Source organism: Coenobita brevimanus, chromosome 74 (assembly GCF_032717465.1).
Source record: "Coenobita brevimanus isolate Jiangsu-jjx chromosome 74, ASM3271746v2, whole genome shotgun sequence".
Taxonomy (NCBI): Eukaryota; Metazoa; Arthropoda; class Malacostraca; order Decapoda; family Coenobitidae; genus Coenobita; species Coenobita brevimanus.
The window spans coordinates 3,517,945-3,545,362 of NC_137027.1; the positions used below are offsets into that span (position 1 = coordinate 3,517,945).

The 27,418-nt window shown below is 44.3% G+C and overlaps 2 protein-coding genes across 6 annotated transcripts in view; both read right to left on the minus strand.

Moving 5' to 3' along the window:
- LOC145407663 (beta-1,4-galactosyltransferase 4-like) overlaps nt 1-2,653 on the minus strand; it is a 34,573-nt gene extending 31,920 nt beyond the window's left edge. The window contains exon 1 of the mRNA XM_080278533.1: nt 2,541-2,653. The gene's annotated coding sequence lies outside the window, so the exon portion shown is untranslated. The remainder of the gene's footprint in view (nt 1-2,540) is intronic.
- Snx1 (sorting nexin 1) overlaps nt 1-27,418 on the minus strand; it is a 380,995-nt gene that overhangs the window by 297,322 nt on the left and 56,255 nt on the right. For 4 of the 5 annotated variants that reach the window (XM_080278732.1, XM_080278729.1, XM_080278731.1 and 1 more), the window contains one exon: nt 22,397-26,714. In XM_080278732.1, the coding sequence (XP_080134858.1) occupies nt 26,664-26,714 (51 nt within the window). In that variant the 3' untranslated portion in view covers nt 22,397-26,663. Of the gene's footprint in view, nt 1-22,396; nt 26,715-27,418 lie in introns of those variants that run through there. The other variant, XR_013898806.1, reaches the window with a different exon arrangement.

Genomic DNA, 27,418 nt, shown 5'->3' on the forward strand with positions numbered 1-27,418 from the left:
CCATACAGAACAAGGCCCTAAATTTATCACAGCCTGCACAGCTACTACACCCACAGACCACCTACATCAAGAAACCAAAGGCACCCAGTTTCTTGCTGCAGCCTCCACAAACCCACTATATTACATGGCAGCACATCCACTCACACCAAGGAACATCAAAACAACACCCAGCACATGATACCATACACAAATACAGTACTGTCATCTCTCCCCCCTCGCCCACCTCAGACCAGCTTCCAAAAGCATATCCACACTCAGATCACTCGCCGCTCCATTCAGTCACTTAAAGACAACACACAGCTGCATGCACAGCCTCCTGACATCCAACCTTCTGAATCCTATCTCCCTCGTGAGGACAGGGTCCACCTGGCCAGGCTGAGATGTGGGCACCATACAGCCCTCTTAAGCTACCAGAAGTGGCTGGATGACTCCGTCGCTGATGCCTGTCCAGGATGCAACACAGCACCCCATACTATTAAGCACATTATGGAAGACTGCATTGCACACAATCACCTAGCCAACAACACAACATACACTCTTTGAGACTCTGTGGGAAAGCCCTGTCTCGGCCATGGTCTTCCTAAGGGACTTGGGGCTGTTCGGCCAGACTGCCTAGGGAACAACAGCTACTACTACTACTGATATATATTTCAGGGCCGTGTGCAAGATTTTTGAATGGGGGGGGCAGTCTGAAAAAAATATACAGTATATATATAAATGTATGGTACTGTATTTTTTCATAATATTTATTCACTTAATTTCATTCATCATCTAATCTTATGTTGCCCCGTAAGGAGCCTAGGAGCCCCGGGCTAGGCAATTTGGTCCTTACATTTAAGATGAGTGTGACCAGCCCCACTCATCCCTAAGTGGCATTACATGAGCAATAAACCCCAACCATCCCTTGGATGTAAACCTGCACAGGCTCAATCCAATTGAAGTGCCTTAATTACCCATTAAACTAAGTAACACAATACCTGGTACCGTAAACTTAGGTACACTACTCTAACTGGCTAAAATACTGAAAGGGTACAAATTCATAGTAATTTACAAATTGAACTCTACAAAACCTTGCAAGATAAACAAAGAATTCAGTAGCTTACTTAACATCTTTCACTAAAAAAATGCAGGAAAAATAAGAGAAACCCCTTCTTCACATAATGATTTCTGGCCATAAACTAACTCACTCTGCACAGAAGTACCGTTTATATACCCTTGTGAAACATTCTAGAAATTTCCACTATGTTCTACAAACTTCTTATTCAATAGCCTTCCATGACTTTCCATTTATTCTCTTCAGTAACAAGAACATTCTAGGACCTTCGTGAAACTTCTTAATTCGTTCTTTCTTAGATTTTGTGGAACTTTTGGTATTACATATTATAGTTTCAGCCAAAAAACAGAATATTACAAGACTCTGATCCACTTTTTTGGTATTTTAGATAATTCTGACACTTTTCTTCTATGGCATTTTTGTTGCCAATTATTTTTATATCACTCTTGAAGGTTAGGTTATCATCATGAGTAAAATAAAAATAATTTGTGACAAAAATGCCATAGAACAGTGTTTTTGAATTGTCTAAAATACCGAAAAGACAGATAAAAATATTGTAAATCTGTTTTTGGATGAAACCATAATTTTACTGAACTTTTTAGCTTTTTCTAATATTTTTTTTTTTATCTCATAACATTCTAATACATATTGCCAGATGCCTCAATCCTATAAGGGGTGATCACAAACAAATTGCCTCCATGTCACCCTGTCCAATGCCACTTCTCTGCCTTGCTTCCATCAAACACCCCTCCTCTTTCATTTACCTCTCCACTCCATCCCCCCATCTCATCCTCAGCCTCCCCCTCCCTCTCCCCCCCTCCATCTCATTCACATACTCTCCTTGTTAGTCTCTTGCTCTCCGCCTTCTCCACATGACCAAACTACCTCAATGTATTTCTCCTAACGTTTTCTATCACATCCACATCCACACCACAGTGCTCCTTCACTTCCTCATTTATCAGTCCGTCCCTCCATGTAACTCCAGATTCTTAACAGGATTTAATTAATTTAGCAAGCTATGTTTTTGTATTCTTTTCATTCTTTCCAAATGGGGGAGATAAACCCCCAACCCCCCCATGTGCACAGCCTTGCATTTTTATATACTTAAGAGGTGGCTCTACACCACCTTAAAGTATACTGCTGAATCACTGGAAACTACATTACCTTACTCATGTTACAGTTTTAAAGTAATAAAAACAACTGCATATTTGTCATTATCTTAATAGAGTAGGCCTATACCTGTAAACAATGAAACCAATATTCACTCAACGAATTTCAAGCATTCTTTCAAAGTTAAATTATTACTTGCCACCAAAATTAAGCCTCAGGGCTAAAAGAAGTCAATGTAGAAATCTTGCCTTACCTGACTGGCCGTATTGAAGCTGATCAGGTGATATACCAAACCTGCCAAAATTCCATACATGCATACACACAGTAAGTGCACCAGCCTAGCCAGATTTGTTACCACTTGTCCGGTGTATTGTACCTGCGACTATGTGCTCCTTGATTTCTTAACACATTCTTCAGTCGATGGAGACGGTCAGCAGAGGCATCTGATGTTATTTCCGTAAATATGCCAGTACGGGGAATCTCTCACAACACCCGAGACCCGAAAGTACGCAAACATTAGCAGACGTATTTAAAGCCCAGTGATGCCAATTTGTTAATAGAAATTCTAGGAATCCGCTAGGCTGATACCAAAAGTAGTAAAATCCCGTCAGATTAGGGGAAATTACGCAAAACACACCAGACAGGAATTTAAAAGCCGGCAGATAGAGTAAAATAAAAAAAAAATAATATCCTCCAAATCATTTTTTAAATTCGCTCGATTTAGCGACAAGTCAGCTAAAACAACTACTGTATGTTATTAAAACACAATAATATTATTGTCAACCTGTTCCAATGTCGTGTGGTAATTAATGTAGCAATGCATGCTGTGCTTTTGGTCGTAACCATGGAGGTTATATTATGGGAAGAGTCGGTATGAGGTCACATGACTTGAAGCCAGCGCGTTGAAGACCCCCGCCCCCCTTTAACTCAAAACAAACGTCAGCTGAGAGTGGAACTCTTCATTATTTTTTGTGTAACCATTCAACATGCCTGCTTGTTCTGCTTTTGAGTGTACGCAGAGGGATCGACAGGACTCTGTAACATTCCAAAGGTAAAGCTACTAGGTAAAATAAGGAAATGGTTTCTTAGAAATGGGCTTAAAACTGTCACGTTGGGTTCTTTTTCACGCATTTTCTTTGATCATTTATGGTCTGGTGTTTCGGTACTGATGTTTTTTAAGACTTTAGCAACCTCGAATAATCTACATTCAGTTTAGACGCCAGTGCTGATACTAAATATTCCAAATTTGGAGGGGGGGGGGAATAAAGAATACCGGCAAAGTGCTTCCGCGTTGTGGTCGGTCGGCCAATAAGTAGGCTAGGCTTAGAATATGCTGCTGTCTCAAACACTTAACCTAATCCGCATAGCCTATCCCAAATTAGTCTTTATAACCTAGGCAACCTAGCCTAACCTAACCGAATCACCTAACCCAGCGTTAACTTAATCTAACTCACCTAGCCCAGCCTGGCCTAGTTTATCTTAACCAGGCACTAAATTAACCCATCTAATTTTATTCACCCCAAGCCAGCTTAACCCAGCTCATCCCAACCTAACCTTACCAAACCCAATTCACCTAGTCTGATCTAATCTTAGCCTAAGCTATTTAACTTCAGCCCATCCACTTGATTTAAAAGGTATGTAATGTCTAATAATGACCAAATTTTTCATACTGTAAGAGTTGTTATATATCAGTCATTGGTGTAATTCAGACAAAAATGCCAACAGGTAGCTACAGGTATAAACTAGACATCCCATGTGTTAAAAGGTACGGTATGTAATGTCTAATAATGACCAACTTTTTCATACAATAAGTTATTTTATATCAGTCATTGATTTAATATAGACAAAAAAACTATCAAGGGTTTCTGTCTTGGCTATCCTTTATCAGTGATATGCCGGAGGTAAGGAGAATTACAACCTTGAGTGAATTTCATTGAGGTGGAATAGACAAAAATATGTAGCCTAGGCAACTTGAAATTTAAGCTATGGTGAATTTAACTGAACAGGAATCAATAAATTTTTTCGTGCAAATGAATTAGAATTGATAACTTAATTAATTAGAACTGGTATCATTTGACTTGGGGCAGGGAAATCTGAATTGACCCCATATTTGGTACTGTCGACAAAAAACTTATTTGCTTGTACAGTATTTTATCTAGTAGGTTTCCAAGAGATGAAATTTTTCGCAAGAAGTGGCTAGAGGCAACACGTAGGAAGGATTTTAATCCTTCTTAATCAGCAGCTCTTGGTTCTCAACATTTTAATAGGATTTTGACAGGACCACACCGCACTGTGTTAAATTAAGGGAAAGTGTGATACCAAGTGTGTTTGCCGGTTTTCCATCATATTTACAGAAGAAAACTAAATTGCCCAGGAAAAGCTCAGCCAAACGGGAGGTACCAGCACCACTGTTAAACTGGATTCTGTTAACAGCAGTAGAATTGTTATGTTGATACCAGTACTGGTACCTTCAGAAGGCACTAGTGATTGTTCCTTTCCGTGGTGTCTGTTGGGTTTTTCAGGGATCTGTATTGTTATGGTAGGTGTTTTTAGGTCGACTCCTCGTCTTAAGAACACTAGCTACGGAGCCGGGGTCCTCTTCCGAGACCGGAACTAGAATACACTACGAGAGGAGCAGGGCATAAAAACTCTGGGCAACATCCTTACACGTGTATTTTCTCAAATTCAGAAACAAACAGATACAATGCAAATATGACAAAGACACAAAACACTGTGTGGGTACAAAGTCAATCACAGGACAGGAGGGTTTATACAATAACAGGGACACAATACACTGTCACACAATATGCTGTCCAAAGTACACTGTCGGAAGTTGACCTCGGGACAGGAGGGCTTACGCAGGGCTGCAGTATTCCTGGGCTCTTACAGGTGTTGGCCAGGTGTGGGAGGGGCCCCGTCAGATGTGCCTTCCCTTAGACGGCACGGGACCATCCTCAGGGTCTGCATCGTCTAGAGTGGGCTGCTGGGTGGCATGGAGAGAGGCCCTTCTCTTGTAAGGCCTCGGTGGGGCATTTGGTACCTAGGACTGGGGCCAAATAGGGAGAGCAGGCATGCTGGTCTGCATCTGCCCCGGAGAGAGGGTCGTTGGCCTTTGGGGCTGGGAAGGTCACACCCGGGGTTTCGAGGGGCTGCTCGGGGAGCCTGAGGACTGCAGTCTACCTCGGGTTGGGTTGCCGTCAGGTGTGGGCTGCGGCGTCCTTTCCTCCAGGAATCTGGCAGCAGGTGGTCTCGCCTGGGTGCCGGCTGAACTGCTCTTACTCCTGGGGTCATGATGGGGCTTTGCCAGCCCTTCTCCAGACAGGGTGGTTCCTCCTGGGGGTTGCTTCTGTGGGGAGAACAGGAGGGGCGATCCACTTGGCCACAGGAAGGGCGGGGTGAGGGATATCCTCCGAGGGGGAAGTCACTGGAGGTGAGAGATGGGTGGTGGGTGATCTCTCCCTGATGCGACTAGTGGCCATCGTCGAGGTCCCAAGGGCAATAGGGGTAGGGCAGCTAGTGGCCATCCCTCCTCCTGTTGGTGCGGTTAATGGCCGTCATCGGGGCCCGACTTCATGGCAGGACTGAGGGCGAGTTGCGGCTGATGGCTGTCACCTGTCCATAGGTGCGGCTAACGGCCGTTGCCAAGTTCCTGTGAGGGGAGGCGCGGCTAGTGGTCTTCGCCCGTCCTCCAGCATGGCTAGTGGCCATCGCTGGGGCCCTGTTCTCCTGGTGGGCTCTGATCTGAGTGTGCCTAATGGCCGTCACCTGTTTGCTGGTGCAGCTTATGGCCGTCACTGAGGTCCTGGGAGGAAAGGAGATGGCAGGCACAGTGCGACTAATGGCCGTCACCTTCCTGCTGGTGCGACTAATGGCCGTCACCTTCCTGCTGGTGCGACTAATGGCCATCACCGAGGTCTCACTCTCTGTAGCAGCTGCAGGAGGGGAGCAGCTAGTGGCTGTCTCTCCACAAGTGCGGCTAATGGCCGTCACTTGTCCCTGCAGAGGGGGGGGGTGCAGCTAGCGAGTGGCTAGTGGCCGTCTCTACACTTGTGTGGCTAGTGGCTGTCACGTGGGTGCTGTCTGGGACTGAAGAATCTGTCCCACCCCTAACCTGGCGAGGACTGGTTCAGCTGGAGGGTAATGCCCTCACAGTACATACTCCTGGTTGTGTCCATTGCGAGGAATAAGGACGCAAAGTAGTAGTGGACATAGGCCCATACTGCCTGGGTAGTGCGCGGGCCTTTGGAGTCCCTCCGTGGTCTCCCCCTGGGGTGGGGGTTGCGCCATTCCAGTGGTGCGTTGTCGTTTGTGGTATTTCATGTATCATTGACGAGGAAAGTCTTTATTTATACCTTGCATATCATATAATATTTCTCCAAATTTTTGTGCCTGGTGAAAAACAGAAAGCAACTAAATGTAATAAGTTGCCTTGCTAAACCACAATGTTTTGAGTCAATCTCCCACACCCTCCCGCCCACCGGCTTCACTTGCACTGATAGAGGATGACCGACAAGCTGCCTCCCTATTATGCCTCCATGGTCGTAACCATTTAACATTTGTATTTCAATGCCGGGGGGGGGGAGGGGGAGGTTGATTAACTTTCCAACAAAAAGGGTTTGGGGATGTCAAGTCCAAACTACTTTGGGCAGGTCAGGGTATAGGGAATGGCAGAACTGGTCATGGTAGAGGGAAGAGTAGGACAGGACAGAATAGAAAAAGGCAATGTTATGCAGAGCTAGACCTTATTAGATCATATAGCCCGGAGGGAGCTACGCATGGTGGCTACCGGGCGTAGCTCGAACTCATGACCCCCGGATCCCGAGTCCACCCTCTACCACTGAGCCACCCTGCCCCCAGGACAGAGTATAAGGAAGGGTAGGACAGGGACAGGATGAGTAGGGCAGGACAGGGTGGAGGGAAGAGTTAGGCAGGACAGTTGTTGCCTTTATACATGGATTTAGTTCGCCCTAATGTAGAGTACAACTCTCATGTTTGGGGAGGCTCCCCACACACAGCTCTTCTCAGCAAAGTGGAGTGAAAGGCTTTTTGTTTCATTAACTCTCCTCCTCTTTGCTGGCTTCCTCCAACTGCTGCCTCTTCACCGCACAGTTGCATCTTTATCTCTTTTCTATCTGAAATGCCTGCCCCCACGGGAAACCCAGAGAGGGGTGTTGCAGCACCCACTCCAGGAAGGACCCACGGCCCCACACCCTCCCCAGGAGACCACTGAGGGGCATATAGAGAGAGCACCAGGCCTGAGCAAGATGGGCCTAGGTGTCCCACAGCCCTACGCCCCTCTTCCCCTCAAAACGGCCGCCAGCAGGAGAGCAGTCTCGGCCAACGACATCTCAGCCAGGCCAGCCTTTGCCAGGATCGGGGTGGGACTTGTCTCTGGTCAGTCCCAAGCAACACCGCGGTGATGGCCACTGTACACACCGGGGAAGGGACGGCCACCGTACCCTCCTCAGCTGTTGCCTCCTGCAGCCTCACAGTGATGGCCACTGTACGCACTGGGCAGGACGTGATGGCCAATGTACGCATGTTGGCTGCAGCCACCCCTGGAACCAGCCCTGCGATGACGGCCACTGTACGCACCTGGCAGGACGTGATGGTCACTGTATGCTTGTCGGCTGGTAAGCCAGGCAGAGGCAGAACCATGGTGACGGCCACTGTATGCCCTTTGTGTGCCTCCTCCTTAGGGAACAGCACCGCAGTGACAGCCACCATACGCACCGGGGAAGGGACAGCCACTGTCGTCCTTCAGCTGTTGTCTCTAGGGTTTGTGGAACTGCGGTGACAGCCACTGTACGCACTGGGGAGGGGATGGCCACCGTACACCCTTCATCCATGGCCCCTGAGACTACCCCTTCAGAGTAAGTCCCTGGCTCTGCCCACCATCCATCCGAAGGCTGAGTGGGACGTCTCTCTCTCTCTCTCCTCACAGGTGCAGCCCCCCAGAGGAGTTGCAGTTCAAGGAGTGGTGGCAAGGACCTCTCCTGGGCCCGGGGATCCCTGCCCTACAGGCCGCTCCTGGACGACGCTTGCTGCTGACAGACGCCATGAGGAAGGGACGCTCTAGGCAGCCCCTGAGGGCAGTCCAACCCAGTGGAGACCGCAGCCTTCAGTCACCCAGGGACGCTTCCAGGACCCCGGGGCGGGGCCTCTCGAGCCCCACCTGCAGACGACCCTCCGCCAGGAGCAAGTGAAGGCAGGCACACCTGTTGGCCCTGTTTGGCCCCAGTCCAGAGGGCCACCTCCCAGGTCGAGGCCCCACCAGGGAAGGGCGTCTTTGTACGCCAACCAACAGCCCCATCTGGACGACGTCACCTCTGGCAGTAGTTCTGTGCCCCCTACGGAAGGGCACACCTGACGACCTGCCTCCCACGCCCGAGCGCCACCTGTATCCAGCCCAGGCCCCAGTATCCCAAGACAAACCTGACAGTGTCCATATTTCCCTGTACTGTGTATTATTGTTGTATGGTGAAGCCTGACAGTGTCCATACTTACCTGCATTGTATATTATTGTTGTGTATTGAAGCCTGACAGTGTCCATACTTAACTGTACTGTATATATATATATATATATATATATATATATATATATATATAGTCTCTGTCTATTGCCAGACGCCATAATCCTGGAAGGGGTGGCCATTTGACTTTGAGTTATTTGTTTTACGGGGAGGGGCACTAACCCTTCACCAACCCACTTGCTGACACGTAGGGAGCACGTATGGTTTGGTTATATGGTTACCACCCAGCGTTGTAAATGGTTTCTTGGCTTACAGGAAACCATTTGGCCTGTCACTCAATGTAAAGCCACCTGTAAAGGAAAGAGAAGCAGTAAGAAGTGACAGGAAAGATGGGAGAAACAGGAAGAGAGGAGGGCAGGCACAGAAAAAAATAATAAAGGCTAAGGAATAAGTAGGCAGCACTACATCAAGTGAGTGGATGATGGTAGCCACCACCTACCACTAGTTGTATATTATAAAGGATCATATTTAAGGCAATGTAAGTGTAAGGTTGGCCTGCCGAGTTTTTATGCCCTGTTCCTCTAGTGTATTCTAGTTCCGGTCTCGAGAGAGAACCCCGCTCAGTAGCTAGTGCTCCTAGGACGAGAAGTCGACCTAAAAAACACCTACCATAACAGTATCTCTACTTCAATGGTCACTGCTCCTCGGAACTATCTGCTTGCACCCCTCCACCACTACGACGGTTGACATATTTCCGTTCCGTATGCGTACTCGTCTCACCTCTGGGAACCCTCAGCCAGGAACGACGCTCGCCCCGTCGTTCCCAGTCAACCAGAGGTTTTTCTCTAAAATATGCTCAGTGTGTTTCCCAGGCAAAATTACTAGCGTTACGAGACCTGTCTAAACCTAACGTATCCTAGCAGGGCTGCTTGGCTGAGGTGGCTGGCTGTGATACTGAGAAGCATACCTATACAGAATGGAAATATGGCCACGGGCACGTAGCACCCGTCTAGCAACAAGCTCTCATCCCTTTTCTGTCCAACTCTCTAATGCAAGAGTTAACCGTTACTCCCAGTCCTTCGTACTCTCATCCCTTTTCTGTCCAGCTTTCTAATGCAAGAGTTAACCGATGCTTCCAGTCCTTCATACTCTCATCCCTTTTCTGCCCAGCTCTCTAGTGCAAGAGTTAACCGTTACCCTCATTCCTTCATTTATGCAAGAGGTCAGCTCTGGAATTGTCTCCCTCTGTCTGTATTTCCTACTTCCTATGATCTCCAGTCTTTCAAACGCATTGTGTCCAGGCATCTCGAAATGAACGGTTCTTGAATTTGGCTCTGTTGTATTGTTTTTGTTTTTTCTCCTTCTTCTATCTATCTATTGCCAGACGCCTCAATCCCGTTTGGGGTGGCCACAAACAAATCGCCTCCAAGTCGCCCTGTCCCCCGCCATTTCACTGCCCTGCTCCCAACTCACACCCTTCTTCATTGTATTAAATAAAAAGGGTAGAAGGACGAGCAGAGCAGGGTAGAGGGAAGAGCAAGCAGGGCAAATCGAGAGAAGGGCAAGGTAGGGCAGGTCGAGGGAAGGGCAAGGCAGGGTAGGGTAGAGGGAAAGGGAAGGCTAGGGCAGGGTATATGGAAAGGCAAGGCAGGACAGGGTAGAAGGAAAGGCAAGGTAGGGCAGGGTAGAGGGAAAGGCAAGGCAGGACAGGGCAGATGGAAAGGCAAGGCAGGACAGGGCAGATGGAAAGGCAAGGCAGGACAGGGCAGATGGAAAGGCAAGGCAGGACAGGGCAGATGGAAAGGCAAGGCAGGACAGGGCAGATGGAAAGGCAAGGCAGGACAGGGTAGAGGGAAAGGCAAGGCAGGACAGGATGGAGGGAAAGGCAAGGCAAGGCAGGGTAGAGGGAAGGGTGTGCCAAGGTAGGTAGACAGTATGGGCAGGATGAGGAATAGCAGAATCTAAGATACAAGACAGTGTATGTAAGGTGGCAGGTTGTTTGTGGTAAGGGGGAGGGTTAGTGTGGTAGTAGGGTGGCTGGCCGAGTGGTGGTAGGGGTAAGGAGGGTTTCTGTTTGGTGGTGGTTTGGAGGAGGAACAGGAGAAGAGGAAAGAAGAGGTGAAACAGAGGGAGGAGAGGAGGAGGAAAAAGTGGAGGAAGGAGGAAGGGCAAAGGGGGGAGGAGAGGAAGAAAATGAAAAGGAGGGGGGAGGGGGAGGATGGAGGAGAAGGAAGAGGAAGGAGTAGGAGGAGGGGATGAATGAATAGGAGAAGGAGGATAAAGGGGAGGAGAGGGAACATGGAAAAAGAGGAGGAGGTAGAGAAGGAAAGAGAAGCAGGAGATGATGTGAGTGAGGAGGATGGAGGAGGAGGAGAAAGGCGAAGGAGGAAAAGGGAGAAGGGGAGGAGTAAAAGGAGGAGGGGGGGTAGAAAGAAGAAGAGCAGATGCAGGGGCGGGGAGGAGGGAAGGAAGGAAAAGGATGAACATAAAAAAAAAGGAATACAATGTACTGTACTGGTACCTGTAAACTAAATACTTGGGAAGAATTACACAAACTCGCATTTCATTCATTCCGGCTGCTCTGTCTTTTCGGCCATCAAATGGGCCATATGCCTTTAAGTGGACCACTTTGTGTTCCCGACGGACCCTGATATTCTTGAGGGCGATGAATGGCCAAATGATTTTATTCCCCCGACCTACTGGGGGTTGGTCTTGGTTTTTCTCTCATGCCATTGCCATGCCATATCCATCTTTTTGTGTTCTTTCGTGGCACCACCACGCCAAGGAACAGGGTCCCACGTCCCAAATAACAATAAAGAGGGCTTGAACACCCCTAATCTTGAAACTAAATTTTTTCTGGATAATTATGAAAAACGAGGAGATTGTCACCGAGTGGTTATCAAAAAGTGAAGAGTGGAAGACTGTGAGTTTCTGTATCAGAGTTTAGTGCATTTAATTGTAGGTAGGCATGAGTCTCTGAAAGGAAACGTCAGAGTATTCTGAATAGAGACAGTAGAGTCGTAAGGATGTTTGGTTGATAGTAAAGAAAAATCCTGAGTTTTATTTTTAAAAATCTATGTATCTATCTGGCCGTCAGGGTAAGTCAGCACATACTCAGTTGAATCAGGATCAGAGCTTCGAGCTGATGAGCACATATATGGGGATTTGTGGGCCTATTTGGTGAGCGAGTGTAACAGACACTGGTTACTTGTCAGTGACATATGGTGTGATTGTGGTGCTTGGTATTATTTGAATTTAATTTTTTGTACAGTGTGGGGGGCGGAACTTAGGTTTGAAGCCTGGCCTGAAGTTGGCGGATCAGTGAGGTGCCCTGTGTTTCCTGTGTCTATGGCGACCATACTCCTCGACATGCAGAGCCTGGTCGGGTGTGTTGGAGATAGTACAAATGTTCCAGTGATACTGATGGGATCTCGATCTGGCATCTCATGTGCTGAGCCTACTTGGTCCTGCCTTGCGTGACTGGCTCGTCAGTTTCTACTTTTACGTGTATCTGCCTGGTCATTGTGGCCGCTGCTATGTTCCGTTATTCTTCATCAGGCCGAGGAAGTGTGGAGACTGACGGATTCGTTCTTTGATGTTCACCCTGCCTGTTTTGACTGCAAGAGGGCGTAAACCGTCCCTACTCTACGGAATTTATAACCTTATACTCTTGTGGATGTGTGCTTTGAATGCATTTTCCAGTCACCGCCTCAACCACCGTGTGAATGCGTGAAAGTAGCGTCATACAGGGATATGTACGGATGTTGTGTGTGTGTGTGTGTATATATATATATATATATATATATATATATATATATTGGCAGTACACTGCAAAATTTATTATTGTCTTGCATTTTCCTTGATGGTTAGTTGTCAGATGGCATAAATATATATGTCACTTTCAAAACTCTACCCGAAAAGTGCCGAACCTACTGTAAGTATTAAGCACTTTCCACTTACACTGTCTACTGCCAGACGCCTCAGTCCTGTAAGGGGTGGCCACAAACAAATCGCCTCCATGTCGCCCTGTTTCCCGCCATTTCACTGAACTCCTCGCAGCTCACACTCTTCTCTCATACACCTCTCCACTCCATCCATCTCATCCTTGGCCTCCCCCTTCCCTGTTCACCCCTCCACCGCACTCACATACATTCTCCTTGTTAGTCTTCCATTCTTCGTCCTCTCCACAAGGCCAAACCACCTCAGTGTGTTTCTCCTAACACTATCACATCCATACTCACACCGCAACGCTCTTTCACTTCCTCATTTGTCAGTCTCTTCATGTTAACTCCACATGCTCCTCTCAAGTAACTCATTTTCACTGCTCTCACTCTTGACGTGTGTCTTTCTAACAAGGTCCAAGCTTCACGTCCATATGTTAGAGATGGTGTCACAGTACTAATATGAAGTGACTTTTTTACTTCCATGCTCACTTCCCTATTTCTTATCACTCCTTTCAAAGAACCAGCAACCTTTCTTGTTGCACCCTTTCGAGCGCTGCATCCTCGAAACTTCTGTCCTTAATAATCACACTACCCAAGTACTGAAACGCACTCATTTTAATCATCATCCAGCCTCGCTGTACACTGTGACTTCATTTTTCTCAAAGACCATAAGTTTACTCTTCCTTACATTCACCTTTAGATTCCATGTCTTACACACGCTCCCAAACTCATTCACTAAGCCTTGCAGTTCCCCTTCATCTTCACTTTATAATACAGTATCATCTGCAAACAACAATACAGGAAGTTTCCAAACGCTGCCCTCTCTCATTAGGGCCACTCCAACATCCACTGCCCTACCTTGTACCTCTTTTATAACCCCATCCATATACAGATTGAACATCCATGGAGACATTATACATCCCTGTTTCAATCCAACATTCAGATAGAAAAATTCACTCAGTTCACTGTCGACACGCACTACAGCCTTAGCACCGTTGTGCATACACTTCACGGCATTCAGCAACTTCCCATTTACTCCACATATTCTTAATACTTTCCACATTCCTTGTCTATCCACACTGTCATATGCCTTCTCCATATCCATGAAGGCCACATACAACTTCTATCTCTTCTTTAGAAACTTTTCCACTAAAGACCTAAGGATGATAACTGAAACAAAATGGAGAGGAGAAAGTGTGAGAGAATGGGAGTATGGATGGGGTATATGTGCAGGAGTAGGTGAGAATGAGAGGCCAAAGGAAGGAGTATGTATAGTTGTGGGTAAAAGATGGAAGAAGAGCATAAGACAGTATGAATCAGTTGGGTCAAGGATTGTGTGGGTAAAGTTGAAAGTTGGAATACAAATGTGGGCGAGTGTGTGTGTGTATGCGCCAACGCAAGATCGGGCTAGAAGAGTAAGAGGAGAGTTCTGGACAAATGTAGAAGTGTGCATGGAAAAGTTTGGAAGGAATGAGAGAGTGTTTTTGATCGGTGATATGAATACTAAAGTTGGGAATGTGAAGGTGGATGGAATAGTTGGTGAGTGGGGTGTGCCTGCTGAGATATATGAGAATAGGAGTGCGTTAGTGGACATTTGTGCTGGGAGGGGGTTGGTGATAGCCAATACCCTCTTCAGGCATAAAATGATCCACAGGTATACATGGCGAGTGATGAGAAGGGTGGGTGGTGAACTGAATGAAGGGAAGGCAATGATTGATTATATGTGTGTGGATGAAAGGATGCGAAGATGTGTAATTGATGCAAGAGCTTATAGAGGTTGGGGGAGTGGACTTTCTGACCACTACTTAGTGGTGGCCAGAATTAGGATTCAAGTAAGATGGAGGAATAGAAGAAGGGAAAGACGAGAGGAAGGAGTAGTTGCAAGGAGAGTGGAAAGGTTACAAGAGGATGAGAAAAAGGCAGAGTATAAGAGAGAAGTGGAGGAACGATTAGGCAAATATAAACTGGAACAGATGGGAGAGGTGGAAGGTGTGTGTAGGATATTTACAGAAGAAATATGTGCAGCATGTGATGTGGTGTGTGGAAGGAAGAGAAGACGGAGGGGGGTGCAAGGAACAGCGTGGTGGACTGAAGAGGTGAGACAGGCTGTGGCACAAAAGAAGAAAGCATACAATGAATGGATGAGAAATAGGGGCGTGGAAGAAGTTGAGAGGCGGAAGAGAGAGTTATATGTAAAAAGAAAGAGAGAGGTGAAAAGATTAGTAAGAGAGTCAGAAGAGAGTGGATGAGGAATTTGGAAGGAATTTGAGTGTAAAGTGGAGGGACTGTAAGAAAATGTTCTGGATAGAGGCGAAAAGAGTAAGACAGGGTGGAAGTGAAGTTAGCAGGGGAGTGAAAGATAAAAATGGTAGATTACTAGTGGAGAAGGGAGAAAAAGTGAGCAGATGGAGAGAACACTTTAAGGAATTGTTGAACATAGAGGATGGAAGTAATGCGAGTATAAGTGGCTGGGGAATGGCTGGGAGAAGGAGGGAGGTGAGAAGACAAGAAGAAATCAGTAGGATAGAAGTTGTGGAAGCAATGAAGAAAGTTAAATCGGGGAAAGCCCCAGGAATTGATGGAGTGTGTGGTGAAATGCTGAAGCATGGGGGAGAGATAGTAGTAGAATGGATGTGGAAGATGTGCAGATTGGCCTGGGAGGAAGGTAGAATCCCGGAGGATTGGAAGTCAGGTATAATTGTTCCCTTGTACAAAAGAAAAGGGGAAAAAGAAGTGTGTGGTAATCATAGGGGCATTTGTCTTCTTAGTATAATAGGAAAAGTGTATGATAGGATACTTATTGACAGAGTTAGAGAAAGAACAGAGAAATTAGTTGGAGAAGAACAGGGAGGCTTTAGGAAGGGAAGAGGTTGTGTAGATCAGATATTCATTCTTAGATCTTTAGTGGAAAAGTTTCTAGAGAAGGGAAAGAAGTTGTATGCGGCTTTCATGGATTTGGAGAAAGCATATGACAGGGTGGATAGACAAGGATTGTGGAAAGTGTTAAGAATATATGGAGTAGATGGGAAGTTGTTGAATGCAGTGAAGAGTATGTACGATGGTGTGAAGGCTGCAGTGCGTGTGGATGGTGAACTAAGTGAATTTTTCTCTTTGAAAGTTGGGTTGAAGCAGGGATGTGATATGTCTCCATGGTTGTTCAATCTGTACATGGATGGGGTAATAAAAGAGGTACAAGGTAGGGTAGTAGATGTTGGAGTGGCCCTGGTAAGAGAGGATAGTGTTTGGAAACTCCCTGTGCTGTTGTTTGCAGATGATACTGTGTTGTTGAGTGAAGACGAAGGGGAGCTGCAAGGCTTGGTGGATGAGTTTGGGAGAGTGTGTAAGAAACGGAATCTAAAGGTGAATGTAGGGAAGAGTAAAGTGATGGTCTTTGAGAGAGGTGAAGTCAGTGAATGTACAGCGAGGTTGAATGGTGAGAAATTGGAAAATAAGTATGTTTAAGTACGTTTAAGTACTTGGGTAGTGTGATGAGTAAGGATGGAGGTTTGGAGGGTGAAGTGCTTGAAAGGGTACAGCAGGGAAGAAAGGTTGCTGGTTCTTTGAAAGCAGTGATAAGAAACAGGGAAGTGAGCATGGAAGTGAAAAAGTTACTACATGACGGTATTGTGATACCAACTCTAACATATGGAAGTGAAGCTTGGACGTTGTTGGAAGGACACAAGTCAAGAGTGAGAGCAGGGGAGAATGGGAGAAATGGAGTTCCCCCGAGCTAAGCCCTGAATTGGACTATATAGCCCCGCTAGGGTTACAGGAGCGAGCTACCACTCCCGGCACGGCAGCCCGGGCGAGGCTTGAACTCGCAATCCCCCCCGATTACGAGTCCGGCGCGCTACCACTGTGCTACCGCGCCCCCCGAGTGAGAGCAGGGGAAATGAGTTATTTAAGAGGAGCCTGTGGAGTCACATGGAGAGACAGGCTGACGAATGAGGATATAAAGAAGCATTGTGGTGTGGATGTGGATGTGGTAGGAAGCGTTATGAGGAACACACTGAGGTGGTTTGGCCATGTGGAGAGTATGGAGGGTGAAAGACTGACGAAGAGAGTGTATGTGAGTGAGGTGGAGGGGGGAAGAGGGAGGGGGAGGCCCAAGATGAGATGGAGGGATGGGGTGGAGAGGTATATGAGAGAGGGGTGTGTGAGTTGGGGGCAGGGCAGTGAAATGGCGGGGGACAGGGCGACATGGAGGCGATTTGTTTGTGGCCACCCCAAACGGGATTGAGGCGTCTGGCAATAGATAGATAGATAGACCTAAGGATGAATATCTGACTTACACCTCTTTCTTTCCTAAAACCTACCTGTTCTCCAACTAATTCCTCTGTTATTTCCCTAACTCTGTGAATACGTATCCTGCCATATAGTTTTCCTGTTACACTAAGAAGACAAATGCCCCTGTGATTACCACACAGTTCTTTTTCCTCCTTTTCCTTTGTACAGGGTGATAATTATACAGTACCTGACTTCCAATCCTCCCGGACTCTACCTTCCTCCCAGGCCAATCTGCACATCTTCCACCATTCTACTACAATCTCTCTCCCATGCTTCTGCATTTCACTACACACATCAATACCTGGGACATTCCCAATTTTGACTTTGTTCATTGCTTCCACTTCTTCCATCCTACTGACCTCTTCCTCCGTTCTCACCTCCCTCTTCCTCCCAGCCATTTATACTTGCATTACTTTCGTTCCCAGTGTTTAACAGTTCCTTAAAGTGTTCTCTCCATCCGCTCGCCTTTTCTCCCTTCTCCACTATCAATCTGCCATTTTTATCTTTCACTCCCCCACTAACTTTATCACCCTCTCTCTCTTTACCTTCTTCCAAAAGATTTTCTTACATTCAATCCACTTTACATTCAAGTTCCTTCCAAATTCCTTAGCCACTCTCTTTTACCCTCTCTCTCTAATCTTTTCACCTCTCTCTTCCTCAGTACATATAACTCTCTCTTCCATCTCTCAACTTCCTCCATGCCTCTGCGTCCCATCCACTCAATATGTTTTCTTCTTTTGCACCACAGCTTGTCTTACCTCATTTCACCATGCTGTTCCTTGCACCCCCTTACATCTTCTCTTCACCCCACACATCACCTCACATGCTGCTTGCACACACCTTCTGCCTCCCCCATCTACTCCAAATCATATTTACCCAATCGCTCCTTCACTTCTCTCGTTTTTTTTTTTTTTCCATCCTCTTGCAACCTTTCTACCCTTGATATATATATAGACTACTTCCTCCTGTCTTTCCCTCCATCTATTCTTCCATCACACTTGAACCTTGACTTTCACCACCACCAAGTGGTGGTCTGAAAGTCCACTCCCCCAACATTCGTAAAAATACATTTATATTCTGGATAGCGATGAAAAACGAACGTACAGTATAGTCTTAATGTTTTCTAGATAAAAGGAAAAGTAAAGACCTTGAAGTTTTATAGGTCAGGTTTGGAGGGGGAATGCAAGTAGTACAAGAAAGGGTGTGAAACTCTGATTAAAGTCAGAGTATTCTGGACAGCTGTGAGGGGTAAGTCTAAGAGTTCCAGGGATTTGAATATATAAAGCAACATGGGGAGAATGAGGAGATATTCAGTAGATGTTACCTAGTTCATGGCATCAGTGATCCTAGACAGGAGGCGGGTATGTTTTCAGAGTCTTTATCACCATGCTGTATTGAGGTCTTGAAGCAGGTTATGCATGGTTTTTACTGCTACCTTCTGTAGGCATTCACTGTTACTGATAGAGCTGTATGCTCTGAACAGTTGGGGTGCTGGGCACTGAAGCGCATTGTACACTAATGGGTCTTCTCTTTCTTCTTAGCAATTACTGAATCCTGTCAACTTGCTTGATGATCTGCAATTTGGTCTTGTACCCTAGCCTTTATCTGATGAGCCAGACTTCCACATTTTGACTGAGGCCTTTTCCTCTACAGGGTTCACCCTCTGAGGCATATTGATGACATTTTCCTTGATGGGTTTCTTGCTATTCTTGGTGGATGAAAGTTGGTCTTTTCTTGCACTGACTTTTGTTTTTTGTTTTATCTAACTGGGTGAAACATCGGTCCATGCTTGGGTATTTTATGCTGCCTGACATGATGTTTCACCTGCCGTCTCTCTGCCTGGTAACCCGACATGGCTGGGGATCCAGGTAAGAATTTCTCAGCATCCGTGTCTTTTGATTTCTTATATTCAGGCCACTGTGGATGTTATGAAGTGAATGTCTCTAGGGATCCTATGAGCTTCTAAGCCAATGGCCTTTTAGCAGGGTGGGTGGAGCTCTTTAAACTTGGATGGCAGTCCACTTACAAGAAGGAAAGCTCAGATTACAAACTTGGACACCCCTAGTACCCAGGGATTCCATGCCCCTGTCCATACATTAGTTGTAATCTAAAATCTGACTTTGGATGTGGGGGAAAACTTTGCACTCCTATACCTGTAAAAGCCAACACTGTCATCAAAATTTAAAGGATACAGGATCAGGGTCCGCTGGCTCCGGCTGCCCCTGACCCGGGATTGCCAGGAGGTCCCTCCTCAGGTGCCAGTGGGGTATGATGCTTTGGATTTTCAGGTTGGCACTTATGATAATGGTTGCTGGGGCACCAGCAGCTGGATGATGGAGAGGGAGGGGCGGGAGGGGGGGGGGCCTAGCCGATGTCCTGTTTTTAATGGACTTTGTGGTGGTGCAAAAGACACACGAGCCAGAGAGTTCCATATGCAGGTTTGACTTCAGAAGGACACTTTGGATGGGGGCTTGGAAAGTTCCAAGCCTCTCAGAGGAATACTGATTGCCTTTGTTGTCATGAGAACTGGGGTGACCGAGGGTCAGCATGGCTGTACTCTCTGGGGTGAGATTAGTAGTGATGTCTACACATGCTACTGGTCTGGCTGTAACAATGGTGCCCATCTTAGGGGTGTTTCTGTGACAGTTCCTACTTACTTTGCCTTTTCTGTCAACACTGTTACTCCAGCTGCTGGGATTCTTACACCGGTGAGAGTGAAGTTCACTTTGGGCTTCATCTCTTTTACTACAATGTATACTCTGAGATGAGTGATCTTGGACAGAAAGATGTTCTATGTGAAACTCGACCCGGTACTATGGTTCCTGGATGTTGTCAGTGCAGTTGCTGGCACTGACAGGGTAGGCCTCAAGGAATGTGTAGGTCCCCATGGCTCCAGTACAAGGAATTTAGTTAAGCTCTCCCCCAAACACTGCACACAGAACAGCAAACACTAAACTGGAAAAATTACCTCCAAACACTTGACCACAAAACAAACATCAGCAAACTCTACAAAACACTAAACAGCATCACACTTTCCAACAGCAACACCACACAATCACACGCTGCCATCACAACAACAGACACCATACCCTAAAACAAACAACAAGCAAACACTCTCATCAATCACTTTTCACAAGTCAGCCATCTATAGTAAACCCCCATCCCAAAGACCGACATATCATCGGACGTAAGTGACAGTTCCCCACAGACCCAGACTACGCACCTTTCACTTACAACCAGACGAAGCACATCATTAACAACCTCAAGCACTTATCTGCCTGTGGACCAGACAGCATAAGCAACATTCACCTTAAACACCTAAGACCACAAGGCATACAAGCACTCACCAACATATCAAACTACAGCTACTCACACAACATAATACCCAACATCTGGAAGCATGGCAATATCATCACTATCCCTAAACCTAACAAAGGCCCCACGTTACCCTCCTCACATCGCCCCATCACACTCCTCTAAAGTCACCGAACAACTGGTATTACAACTAGTCACAGATCACATTTCCCTAGCCCAGTCACAACATGGCTTTAGGCCACTACACTCCACAAACACCCTTCTTACAGACCTTACACAGAGAGTTTTTGATGGCATGAATTCACCAAGGCCACCACACAGAACATTCCTAATTACACTAGACATTAGCAAAGCTTTTGATGCCATCCCCCGCCACAACCTCACAAACAAAATACTCAACACAAACATGCACAATAACACAAAAATATGGCTGGCAAACTACTTAACAGGCAGATGTGCACACGTAACAATTGCCGGTCAGTCTTCTAACATCAGAAACTTCACAAACAGTGTCCCCCAAGGATCTGTTTTGTCCCCTACTCTCTTGACCCTATACATGCACGATGTACCCACACCCCACACACCACAGATACACATAGCTTCCTATGCAGATGATATAACACTTACATGTATGCACCAAAATCCAAACACAGCTGCACACATCATTCAACCTTACCTCAACACACTACACGAATGGTTCACCACAAACAGGCTCAAAATAGCCCCAGCCAAATCTACAGTGACTCTTCTCACAAACTGGACAGCAGAACACTGTCACATCCCACACCTCACCATAAACAACACTCCCCTACCACACACATACACACCCAAAATCCTTGGTGTAACATACATTAATGTCATTTAAACAACACATCACAAACGTTAAAAATAAAATAACACCAAGACTCAATGCTTTGAGGTCACTTGCCCATACAACATTCAGGCACAACAAAGAAACCACCACCACAGTATACAAACAATACATACGTTCAGTGATGAATTATGCAAGCCCTGCCTGGGCTTCTAACCTCACCAAAACACACTACAACACTCTACAGACCATACAGAACAAGGCCCAAAAAATAATCACAGGCTGCACAGCTGCTACACCCACAGACCACCTACATCAAGAAGCCAAAGTCCTCAAAGTCAAGGATCACTTAGACATGAGAGGCACCCAATTTCTTGCTGCAGCCTCCACAAACCCACAACATCCACTACAGTACATCCACCCACACCAGGGAACATCAAAACAGCACCCAGCACACGATACCATACACAAATACTGTCATCTCTCCCCCCTCGCCCACCTCAGACCAGCTTCCAGAAGCATATCCACACTCAGATCACTCGCCGCTCCATTCAGTCACTTAAAGACAACACACAACTGCATGCACAGCCTCCTGACATCCACCCTTCTGAATCCTATCTTCCTCGTGAGGATAGGGTCCATCTGGCCAGGCTGAGATGTGGGCACCATCCGGCCCTTTTAAGCTACCAGAAGAGGCTGGATGACTCCGTCGCTGATGCCTGTCCAGGATGCAACACAGCACCCCATACTATTAAGCACATTATGGAAGACTCCATTGCACACAATCACCTACGCCAACAACACAACATACACTCTTTGAGAGCTCTGTGGGAAAGCCCGGTCTCGGCCATGGCCTTCCTAAGGGACTCAGGGCTGTTCTGCCAGACTGCCTAGGGAACAACAACTACTACTACTACTACACTGCACACACAAAATCAGCACTTTTTTGCAGCCATCTTCTAATACCATCACATACATCTTTATGCATGAACTTATCAGAATCACTGCACAAGCTGAAGGTACTTCCTACACCCTTGTGGCAAATTGGACATGGCCACACTCCCTCTGCTTTGACAGTACAGTATGTATTGCCACCTGCCCTCGATAGTCACTTTTCTCTTTTTCTCTTTTCAAACCCTTGTACCCCATTTCATATCTTCACTTCCTAAATTGTTCTTCTGCTACCTTCTCATTCTCTGTGATCAACACCAAGCCACCAGCAGGAAGAGGATATGAGTATAATAAAGAAGTATGACTGAGGAACATATGAAAGGAGTTGAACCATGATTAGAACTGTAGTTGTGTCAGAAAGTTGCATGAAATATGTCATGACACCCTGGATGGGAAGTTGGATGTGATTTCAGCTTACATGCAATTCCAGGATACATTAAGAAAAGCAATGCTAGTTTTCACTTATATTCCTCATCTTACTGATAAACAATGTACTGTCAAATACCTAGACTAAATCATAAGTGGTGTGTAATGCAATGATAAACAATAACAAAAACAACAAATACAATACAGATACTGTATACACAAATATGTTTTCATAATCATTAAATGCTCACTAAAAATGTGTATGGAAAATATCACGTGAGAAAGCATGAAGCATACTGTCCGAGAAATGGGCTACAAAGACCAATGTAGCACCATGAGAGCTTGTCTTGCACTTAGGGCTGTATTCGCATGGACTTGTAAAGCTTTCCGACAAATCCTCCTGAACCCCTTGAATCTGGTGACATATTTTATTTATTCTTGCTACCTCTAGGATATTTTGTTGGGCTTTGATATAATTCTAACTGAAAAACTGAGATTACAGCCTTCAACAATTCCTTCACTACTTGAGGTCTCTCTCTCTCCAAGTCTCCAGAGCTGAACAGAATCATCTTATGGTAGCAATAATAGAATATAAAACTACAGAGTGAAGAAATTAAGTCCTACAGAATAAGTCTTTATGCAATGGCTGACATGATTCCAACCTGTCTAGACACAGCCATACTTATTCACCATCTGTAAATGACTGTCAATACAACTTTTCAGTATTATTGGTCATTATAACTGGCTGATGATTATCATATATCTTAAATGGCTATATACTTGTAAAGATAATTTATGGATCAAAAGAAAATGAACAAATAACAAACAAAACAATTATGCTATTTTACCTATTATCAAATGACAACAGTATTCAAAAGCATCCACTGCAACTGCAAGCAGTATATTTAGTTCAATCTTTTTTAATTAGACAAAACAATGACAATGGGCAAGTAAAATACTCATACATAATATATTCTTCAATGATACATTTCACCCCTTTTCATTATTATTCTTAAGGTTTTCTCTCATACAAAACAACAAACATCTTTGAGGGCATAAACTGCACAACATAAGACTTGTGAACATAAATATTATTTCAGTCATTTGCACAATATCTTCAAGATTTGTGTGAGTAAAATCATAAAGCAACACGATCATAAATCAATAATATTCATTAAATACAATATTAGAAATTATGACATGGCCTTCAACCTCTTCACCAAAAAAGTCATATGTTGCAAGCTTTATCTGTCTATTATAACTACAAACTGGATAGTTACTTTTACAACTTCAGGGGCATGGGGAGAAATAAGCACTGGGCAACATGACAGGAAATCAAAGTTATGTATTACTGCTGAAAATAACAGCAGTAATTAAATAGGAGCATTCGCAGTAAGGCACATATACTACATACTGCCAGAAATTCCAATTTCCTGTTATATTTTTCGGTCAATTCAGAATGCTCCCATATGGGTGTTTTTTCATAATAATATTATGTACAAATTTTTCTTTGTGGTAGGTGGTGGCAACCATCATCCACTCACGTGATTTAGTGCTGCCTACTTCCTTAGCTTTTATCATTCTTTTTCTGTGCCTGCCCTCCTCTCTTTCTATTTCTCCTATCTTTCCTGTCACTTCTTATTCCTTTTCTTTTCTTTACAGGTGGCTTTACATTGAGTGACAAGCCAAACGGTTTCCTGTAAGCCAAGAAACCATTTACAATGCTGGGTGGTAACCATATAACCAAACCATACGTGCTCCCTACGTGTCAAAAAGTGGGTTGGTGGAGGGTTGGTGCCCCTCCCTGTAAAACAACTAACTCAGTGTCAAATGGCCACCTTTTGCGGGATTATGGTGTCTGGCAATAGATAGATGGATAGACAAATTTTTCTCATTCATTTAAGGTAAGTCCTGTGCCTTATAATGAGGTCACAAAATACTTTGTGATGTTTTGAATGTTTTGTGGTGTTGGCTATATACGTCAAGAGATGAAGATCTATCACTTTCACACACAAGTATGAATATTTCTTTATTTAAACTTTTATTCAAATACTCCCAGTGGTCACCAAAGTTACTAGAAGGAAAAAAGTTGTTTCACCAGACAGTCGCTGCCTGCGTTATGACATGTTCTACAGATCAATACACAGCCACATGTTTCTCAAATGTTTCCCAAACTTTTCTTCTTACTGGTTCTTTCTTGGCAGATGGGAACTTGCCCCAGCCTCTGATATCTCTCACACCCTCCTCCCTTATCTTCTTTCTTGAGTCTAATCTGCAGTCAGCCATGGCACATTAGTGTGTCATATTGAATGCTGACAAAAATCTGTTGACAAACGCTCGTACGCCAGACACTTTGGAGCTCTGGAGCCGAGACCGTATTCAGTATTTTTTTTTCACCAGATAAATCTGCTAATTTGATCTGACAGCAATATCCATGACTTTACAATGATGTGAGTTCATATAAAGATGAATACTAATCTTGCTCCTTAGCTGTACTGATCGTTATTTACCTTATAAATAACGGACTCTAGCAATGGTTATAATGGTTGGTATTTGTGAAATATAAGCTGTATTACTCATATCATCTCTAAATAATAATATTTTAACTACATTATTTAACTATTATTTGCTTCTCAGATAGTGAAAAGTTTCTGCATATATGAGCTGAGAGATGAATCACAGATTCTCTGCAGAGTTTGTTTCTCTGACCCTGGGATTTCTGTCCGTAGGAATCACAGTCTCTTTGACGAAAATCTTATTTTCTTTTAATACGTTTGCTGGTGACCACTGGGAGCATCTGAATAAAAGTATAAATCAAGAAATATTTGTACATTTGTGTAAAACCGATAAATCTTCATCTCTTGACGTATATAGCCAACTCTACAAAACATTCGAAAAACTTCGCAAAGTATTTTGTCACCTCATTATTAAGCACAGGACTCGCCTTAAATGAATGAGAAAAATTTGTACACAATATTATCATGAAAAAACACCCACATGGGAGCATTCTGCATTGCTGGCAAAATAAAACTGAAATTAAAAGTTCTGGTGGTATGTAGTATCTGTGCCTTGTTTTGGGCTTAATGCAGCATCTCCTATTAAGCCAAACTACTTACATTATCTGCTTACTTAATTTTCTTACATTTCTTTAAGCTTTCCATTATGCTTTGAGCAAGAAAAGTTTTATTTCTATTGTTCCTTTATGGTATAATTATATCTCTATATATATATATTATGTGCATAAACTGGATGAGAAAAGGTATGCTACAACCACTTTTAAGTTATCAATATTTCATTATACGGTACAGTATATATTTCTTAATCTCTCTCTATATATATGAAAGAAAGTGTATAAAATACAAAATTTCACAGTTCTATGGAATGGCATGACCAGGCCTGTATTTTCATGAGCTTGGGAGGCTTACTAGCACCTTTTTCTAGACACTTTATTTTACATATTACATCTAAATATACATCTAAGTATTCTCAGTAGTTATTCAGATTATTCTAAAAATGGCATTTCCCAATGACAACATACTGTATGGAAGAATATGAATATAATCAATCCTGAAATAGACAAGAAAATGGTACCAGGGAGCCTCCTTAACCGACAAGAATACATCATCTCATCACAGCACCTTCACAACTGGCACCCGATGCCTGTGCCATCAATGGTGCTGCAACAAGGCCAAACTAAACTCCATCAAACGTAACTTGGCCTAGACTTTTGTAGAGGTTACTTTCCATAACTCAATGACAATATGGCAATACAGTAAGCCATTATACTGTATGTTGATGATGTGTTTCTAAACTATCACAACTTATTCTATACAACTAGTACTGGAAATCCAGGAAACTATTAAATCACTTCTATGTACTTAAACCGTGCATTGTTAACATTCAGTTTAATTCATTATGAATGACAAGAAAATAAATAAATAAGTTTCCTACTGCAGCTGTGCATCCTTTCCCTAACACTTGTGACTAGCACCATATTCTAGTATTAAGTGCTTGTTACAGCTCAACATTCAATAAGAAGAAATGGCAATGACTGAATTATATCCACATAATGTATAAGTTCTGGTTTGAACTGGTATAGCATCTTTCCAATAAAAAATATTTACATACTAATTGTTTCATTTGAATAATTACCAGCACTATTATATCAAGACAAAGGGATGACAATTTTAGGCCAAGTTAAAGTGGACAGAGTATAGCAGTGGCATCTGAGAATGGGGTGGAGGGAGCGGGAATCACACACACACACACACACCCTAGGTGGGACATTGGCAACTGGCAATCCTCCACAAAACCAGTGACCACATATACTCCAGACTTTCATCACTTTACCTCTAGGATATTGCCTTAGCCTCAGGGAGGAATGTCTCCCACACTTTAATGATCTGAAATATAAAGAATATTTGGAGTTAGACATGACTGCTGTATACCATTTAAACAAAAATAGTAAAACTGAATATACTGGCCTGCAATCTTTTGCAGCAAAGCCTATTGTATATATATATAATAGAGCTAATACAGAATTAGTTTTAAAAACAATGTTTAGTAAGACCAGCATCACATTACAATACTGGCACTACTACTTACACTTTGTAGAAAACCTGAATGAATAGTATTGCATATGTCATACAATGCAAGACTTTGTAATGCACTATATATTGGAGTACCCTGATATCTGACTGATATGCATACCAATGACAGTCATCAGCTATCAATTTTGAAGGATTTCAAAGCAATGTTCCCCATATGTTTAAGAAAGAGTGAAGATGCATTCCAGCCCCTAGCCAAAACTCAGAAATAAGTAAGGTAATCCACCAACAACGGACATTAATGAAAGCGGCAATGTTTATACCAGGTATAATGAGCATCTAAAAGGACTGATTCATTCTACAAGTACTATGCCTGTGTGTTTGTACAGTAAACAGTTTATGCAGTCATTCTTAAAAAACACATTACAGTACAGTATATATATATATATATATATATATATATACAGTGTATATATATATATATATATATATATACAGTATATATAAAACTCAACCCTCGGCTATCGCGGGTTCTGCTGTAGCGTATCTGGCTATCATGC